The sequence below is a fragment of the Miscanthus floridulus genome, chromosome 10 (assembly GCF_019320115.1).
Source record: "Miscanthus floridulus cultivar M001 chromosome 10, ASM1932011v1, whole genome shotgun sequence".
Taxonomy (NCBI): Eukaryota; Viridiplantae; Streptophyta; class Magnoliopsida; order Poales; family Poaceae; genus Miscanthus; species Miscanthus floridulus.
Genome location: NC_089589.1, coordinates 140,587,576 through 140,595,055, shown reverse-complemented (window position 1 = coordinate 140,595,055; position 7,480 = coordinate 140,587,576). Strand labels below are relative to the sequence as shown.

General features: G+C 46.2%; 1 protein-coding gene across 1 annotated transcript; it reads left to right on the top strand.

Annotated features, from left to right (window-relative positions):
- The first annotated feature begins 466 nt into the window (after positions 1-466).
- LOC136485886 (probable E3 ubiquitin-protein ligase ARI7) lies at positions 467-2,958 on the top strand. The gene is made up of 2 exons (XM_066482696.1): positions 467-2,584; positions 2,693-2,958. The coding sequence occupies exon 1, from the start codon at positions 676-678 to the stop codon at positions 2,563-2,565; it is 1,890 nt and encodes a 629-aa protein (XP_066338793.1). The 5' UTR covers positions 467-675; the 3' UTR covers positions 2,566-2,584; positions 2,693-2,958.
- The last annotated feature ends 4,522 nt before the right edge of the window (positions 2,959-7,480 follow it).

The following is a 7,480-nucleotide window of genomic DNA, read 5'->3' as shown; positions in this document are numbered from 1 at the left end:
ATGAAGCACACTAGTATTTGCAAAAGATTTTGTACTACTTCAGTTACCGTTACATATATTAATGTAATCTTCAAAATTAACACTCTTTTCATATCTCATATATCTGTTTTTTTTTCATTGTTATTCAAGCAAGAGACAATTTTATCATTGTTTGGTTTTTCAAAAAAAACTATAATTATATCTTGTAAATTATTCTTTTACTTGTACTAGCTGTGTATATAAAATTGTTACATAAAAATATCTAAATATTAAGGCACCTGTAATATAGCATCTTCCTAAAATTAATGGGTACAGTATTAGAAAGGCATGTGAATGAACGGCTGTCTCGTGGACGCGGGGATGCATGTCAGCAGCCACCACCGCAACAGCATGCGCCGTATCGTGTGCGGCCAGCACCATTTGTTTACTTCAGAGCTAAGTTTCGATAGTTTTTTTTTATACATACATGGAAATTCCTTTTTATCGAAATTCCTATAGGAGTAGGACATCAAATCCTAGTACTACTCGTTAAGATATTTTTATTTATTAAAACCATCTTCCTATCCAAGGCCGAAAGCCAAAGCCCGTCGTCGGAAAAAGTCCGGGAACTACGAGGACACCGCTACATGCCGACGGAACGCGGTTAGGAGTCCAAAGCCCCCACCAAGAAACCGCCGCCCGGCCCGGCGGCGCGGCATGGGCAGCAGCGACCACCACGGCGGCGGCGCCGGCGCCGGCGCCTGTAACAAGAGGTCCCGAAAAGCCAGCAGCTTTGCGGACGACGATGACGACGACAAGGGCGAGACGAGCCGCCGCCGCAAGATCTGCGAAGGTACCCCTACCTCCGGCGCCCGCCACGACGGAGAGAGCGGCGACGCTTGCGGAGGGCATGCTCAGGCAGCGCCTCACGGCTCCGGCTCCAGCGCCGGCGAGGAGGATTACATGTGCGAGTACGACGACTGCGACGACGGCGACGGCGCTGGCGAGGAGGATTACATCTACGAGTACGACGACGACGGCGCCGAAGGAGAAGGAGCTGAGCAAGCACAGGACGACACCCCTGCGGCGGCGCGCGCCAGGGAGGAGCAGAGGTACGTGGTTCTAACCGAGGAGGACATCCGCTCGCGGCAAGAGGCGGACACGGCCAAGGTCGCCGAGGTGCTGTCGATCCCGCCGGGGTTCGCGGCCGTCCTGCTCCGCCACTTCAAGTGGCGCGTGGGGCGGGTCCAGGAGGAGTGGTTCACGGACGACCGGCGCGTGCGCGGCGCCGTCGGCCTGCCCCCGGAGCTCGTCCCCTCGGCGCGCGGCGCGGGGCCACGCGTTGTCTGCGGCATCTGCTTCGACGAGTACCCGGCCGGGCGGACGGCGTCGGCGGGGTGCGAACACTACTACTGCGACGGGTGCTGGCGCGGGTACGTCCGCGCCGCGGTGGGCGACGGCCCGCGGTGCCTGTCGCTGCGGTGCCCGGACCCGTCCTGCTCGGCGCCCGTCGTCCGGGAGCTCGTGGACGAGGTGCTGTCGGCGGCGGGGGGGAGCGCGGACGACGACGGGGTCCGGTACGCGCGGTTCTGGCTCCGGTCGTACGTGGAGGAGAGCGGGGGGAAGGTGCGGTGGTGCGGCGGCGCCGGGTGCGCCCGCGCCCTGGAGTTCCTCGGCGACGCCGCGGCGGCGGACAAGGACGTGTTCTGCGAGTGCGGGCACGGGGTCTGCTGGGCGTGCGGCGAGGAGGCGCACCGGCCGGTGTCGTGCGGCACGGTGCGCGCGTGGCTGGTGAAGAACAGCTCCGACTCGGCGGAGACGGCCAACTGGGTGGTGGCGCACACCAAGGCGTGCCCCAAGTGCGGGCGGCCCATCGAGAAGAACCAGGGCTGCAACCACATGCGCTGCTCGCCGCCGTGCGGCCACCACTTCTGCTGGCTCTGCCTGCAGCCGGCGGGAGGGGCCAACCACTACGCCTGCAACGACAGCCGCCCGCGGCGCTCCGGCGCCGACGCCGACGACGACATGGCCGCGGCGGCGGCGAGCACCGCCAGCGCCGAGGAGGAGCGGTTGAAGCGGCGGCGCGCCAGGGCGTCGCTGGAGCGGTACCTGTACCACTACGAGCGGTGGGCGTCGAACCGGGCGGCGCTGGAGAGCGTGGCGCGGGACACGGCGGCGCTGGAGCGCGGGGAGCTGGAGCGGATGGCGAGGGCGGCGGACGTCCCGTCCACGGCGCTCGGGTTCGTGTCGGAGGCGTACCGGCAGGTGGCGGACGGGCGGCGCGTCCTGCGGTGGGCGCACGCGTACGGCTACTTCCTGGACCCGGAGCGCGACGCGGCCAAGCGCGCGCTGTTCGACGACCTGCAGAACCAGGCCAACCGCTGGCTCGAGTGCCTCCATGCCGCCGCCGAGCTCGAGAGGAAGGACCTCTTCGGCGACGGCAAGGGCAAGGAGGCGGCCGTTGTTGTTGCGGCCGAGGCGTTCAGGGCGTACAGGCAGAAGGTGGCCAACCTCACCGGAGTGACGCGCAAGTTCTTGGGCAACCTTGTCAGGGCGTTCGAGACCGACCTGCCGGAAGTGGCGGCGGCGGTCAATCCGGCGAAGTAGGTAGCCGTAGGTAGAGGATGTATGTACGGATTCCCTATCTGTGTTCGTGTCGTGTTCCTTTGCATTGATCGCATCGCATCGCATCGCATCCATGTCCATGTAACCGTGTTCCTTGCATATTGATCAGAAGATCATCGCTGAGCAGAGCCGCTAGCGGCCTAGCGGCGACGCGCTCACAGGGTCACCACACGGGACGGGCGCACTTTCCTAGAAGCTTCCCCGTAAGAGTACGCTACGAGATGCACGTGGCACGTAGGTGGGCCCCACAACCCACATGTCCCAACAATTATGCTCCGTTTGGATTCTCTACGCCACAGCGCCGAGACCAAGGGCCTCTCTCCTGTTGCACAAACGTCTCGGAGCATGCAGGTTGGTAGTGATGAAAACGATGGATATTTTCCGACCGTATTTGACACTGAGGTCTTGTTTAGATCACCTTTAAATTCTAAGTTTTTTCACTCTCTTTTCATCACATCAATTTTTAGCCGTTTGTATGGAGTATTAAATGTAGGTAAAAAAAATAACTAATTGCACAGTTTAGTTGGAAATCACGAGATGAATCTTTTGAGCTTAGTTGATCCACGATTGGACAATATTTATCAAATAAGATGAAAGTGCTACTATTCATCAGGTTAATATTTTTTGCAATCTAAACATGGTCCGAATTCGTTTAGAGGAGTTGAGATATGTCCGTATCCGAGTCCGAATATTCAACATCCGATATCGTATCTATATCCGAATACTTAAATCGTATATTTATGATGTCGATATCTAATCGTATCATATTCGATATAGTTGACACTATCTATATTTGAATCCAAATCTGAACAAAAATATAAAAATAAATGTAATATCGGTTATATCCGGGCTATCCGTTTTCGTCGGTCAAAGCAAATCGAAATGGTCACTGGTCGGTGGCTCTGGTGACCGGTGAGTAGTGACCGGTGAGCGGTGACCACTAGAGAGTCCATGCATGCGCATGCCTGCCTAGTCACTGCTGATAGTGATAGGATGTCTCTTTCTTGGCATAAAATAAAATAATGCATATATCATATTTGATTTAGGTAGTTGACACATACTATGTTCGCTTTTTCAATCGTGCACTCCCTCCGCCTCAAATTATACGTCGTTCAAGAAACTTGGAGAGCAAAATTATTTTAAGGTTGATCAAATTTATATAATAAAATAATAATATTTATAATATTAACTAAGTATCATTAGATTCTACATAATTATATTTTCATAATATACTTATTTGATGTTATAAATATTTGTATTTTTCTCTATAATTTTAATTAAACTTGAGATTTACTAACTCTCCAAGATCCTTCAAATGACTTGTAATTTGGAACGGAGGAAGTATTTGCTTTCTTTTCATTCTAAAATAACTATATTTCTTATTTTTTCAAAAAAGCCATTTTCTAAAATTTGACTACATTTATAAGAATACTATAAATACTTATATCTTATAATAATATATTTACATAGAAATTTGTTTCATAGTTATTCTAATAATATACGTCATAAATATAAATATATTAATAAGTTTTCTAAATTTTAAAAATGACTTTGAGAAAAATATTTATTTTGAGACTGAGCGAACAGTGCAGCTCAACCGCTCGTGGATCGGAGCTGCTCACAGTGTTTTCGCGATTCCAGGCAGCGGTCCCATGCTGTCAGACTTCCACTGTTGCCAGGTCTCGCCTGCACGTGGCGGATCCAACGTGCACGCGTGTCACTAGAGCGGAGGCAGTGTGGTGTCGGTCTGTGCCGCTGCGTCACTGGCCAGATGGAGGTACGCGCGCTGGAAGATGGACCTTGACCGGGAACGCTCCCGCCATGAAAAGTGTCTTTTTTTTTTCTTCCTTTTTTTTAATAACAGGCCAGGGAAAGTGTTTGGGGCTGGGATTCACATGTGGTTCTTTTTTTTTACAATGACTTTGCTTCGTACTCCGTCCGTCTAAAAAAAACATACGTATGGGATTCGTGCCGGTCAAATTTGCTAAAGTTTAACCAAGTTTATAGTGATTAGTATTAACAATTATGTCTCAAATAAGATTTATTACGAAAATATATTTCATCATTAATCCATTGATACTTGTTTTGTATTATAAATGTTAGTATTTTTTGCATAATTTTGATCAAAGTTAAAATCAATTGACTTCTCGGGAAGCGAGAATTGCATTCTTTTTAGGACGAAGGGAGTAGTCTTTTTTTTTACAATATGCTTTGTAGGCTTTGAAGTTTGGATGCCTGTCCTACCGACCACATAATCTAATAAACATTATCCACCATAATTTTTGAAGTTTGATTAAAATTTTCTAAAAGCATCTTCAGCATAGTCTACTAAAAGCTTTACTACTACTAAAACAACTCATTTAGAAGATTTTTGTTTATCAACAAAATTGTACACAATACTCCTTGTGTCCTAAAAAAATGCAATTCTTGTTTCTAAGGAGTTAAATGATTTGAATTTTGACTAAAGTTATAAAATATATAGTCCAACATTTATAATCCAAATTGAGAACCATTAAACTAAATACAGAATGTATTTTTTATGATAAACTTATTTGGAGATATAAATGTTAACACTATTTATTATAAATTTGGTTAGATTTGAGCTTGTTTGATTGGCATGAATCTTATAATTATATTCTTTTTTGGACAATGTGAGTACTACTCTTTCTTTGTTTTTACCTTTTTAACATTATATTAAATAAAGACACACATATGACATCCCAGCCATAACACTTTCCCTGGCCCGTTAAGAAAAATACTTTTGTCCCCGCATCCTAAAAAAACAATGCTCGTTTTCGAAAGAGTCAGATGATTTAAATTTTGACTAAAGTTATAAAAAGTCTAACATTTATAATACAAAACAAGTACCACTAAATCAATTATAGAATGTATTGTTATAATAAGCTTATTTGGAAACATAACTGATAATACTATTTACTATAAATTTGGTTAAATTTGAGCTTATTTGATTGGCACGAATCTTATAATTATATATGTTTTTAACAGTGTGAGTATTACTCTTAACAAAAGTGTACAAAGTCTCCGTGACTTTAAAGTGGATCCTACATCTACTAAAATGTACAAAGTCTCCGCGACTTTAAAGTGGGTCCTACATCTACTAAAATGTAGTGTTGTTATATATGTGCATGAAGCCTTCGTGTTTTATAATGTGGGTTGCACTTTTTCTCCTATGCAACACTAATCTCTCACCTTGTTCTCTCTACGTTATTTTCTTGTTTATGAGAAAAATATAATGTGATATAAGCAGGAGATATGGGTTGACAGTTGCCACGTCAGATTTGTACATAGTTGGAGAGAGAGAAGAGTAAAGATATAAACGGGTTACAAACTTACCACAACACGAGCTCTAATAAACTTTTACCAGAGAATAGGTGAGTCATCAGTCATGTATTAAAATAATGTAATCTGTATCAAGATCTAACTGTATATTGTATAAGCGGACTATTAGATCAGCTTTGGTGATATGACACTAGCATATAGCCCATAACCGACTAAATTAAGCCATGCCCTTAGATCCACCGCTTTAGTGTATAATGCCACCTCTAAACTTTACCACCTACTCCTACCATTTCATATTATAAGACATTTTTTCTTTTCTAGATTCGTAAAATTTGCTATGCACTTAGATATACATTACATCTAGATACCTACAAAAGAATAAAAACATCATATAATTTAGAACAGATGGAGTAGAATTAAAGACCTCCACTTGATCTATACGCCATGGGTGACATAAAAGCTACAAATTCTATTTCTAATATCTTTTAGAACACTACCAATTTTTAGTAACCGATGATATATGTTATAAAATCTTTCTTTTACGAAGAACTTTTTTGTAAATCTGAAAAAGGCATACTATGCGGTAACCAAAGTATAACTGCAAATACTTTTTTTATATATATAAAACCCTCCTCATATATCGTCACACCCAAAATTTCTGATTTTGGGTTGTGCATAGAAAACACTAATTACAATAAATGTTTTAACATTTGGATAAAATTTCCCAAGATTAGTTATAGAAAAATGTGATTTTCAAATTTCTAAACTAATTTGGCAGGATTTTGCTTGCTGTGATGTTTGCTTGTTGCATGATCTTTGTGTTGCAGATACGCATATGCTAAAACCTATCACAGATTGTCCTCGCTGCGGTGCGAAGAAGTTGAGATACGGACGAAGGTGAGAGATGATCATCTGAGTTGAATCAAATCCATTGACCTAGAGATATTGTTTTTTCTCCCGTTGCAACGCACGGACATCTTTGCTAGTTCTAATACTAAAGAGTGAAATGTTTCTTGGTCTTTGTAGCTCAGAACGGTTCGAGATAAGGTTACGATACATTCAATCTCTCGTGCCTGTATAAGTTAGAGTAATGTGTCCAAACATATATATAGTGCGGAGCATAATTCTAAAAGGAATTGGAATACATAGTGTTTCCATGGTCCAACACTCTCCCATACCTATACAAGTGTCCATGCATGGTGTGGAGTCCCAGTGGCGTAGCGTTTTGTGGTTACGGAAGGGCTAGCGTCCAGACGGACAGCGCGTCCGGGTGCCATGCCACCTCCTTCGCATGCGCCAATGCCCAAGGCGTACACAGGGACCACCTAAGCCCGCTCCATCCGGACGCAGCTCTCGTGCCTCCTCCGTCACGCACGAACATGAGAGAGCCCGCTCCATTCGGCCTGCATGCATGCGAATGGCACGGGTCCCAGTCACCTGCCCCGTCTGCGTATATGCACGCTGCAGAGGCATCTTCCGCCCTTAGACACCCGCACGGTGACCCATGGCGGCGCTCCAGCAGTAGCAACAAGCGGCTGCGGCATGCCGCTGTCCGCCAGCCACTAGCTCCATTGCAACATATGCTCCCCCAGATCTA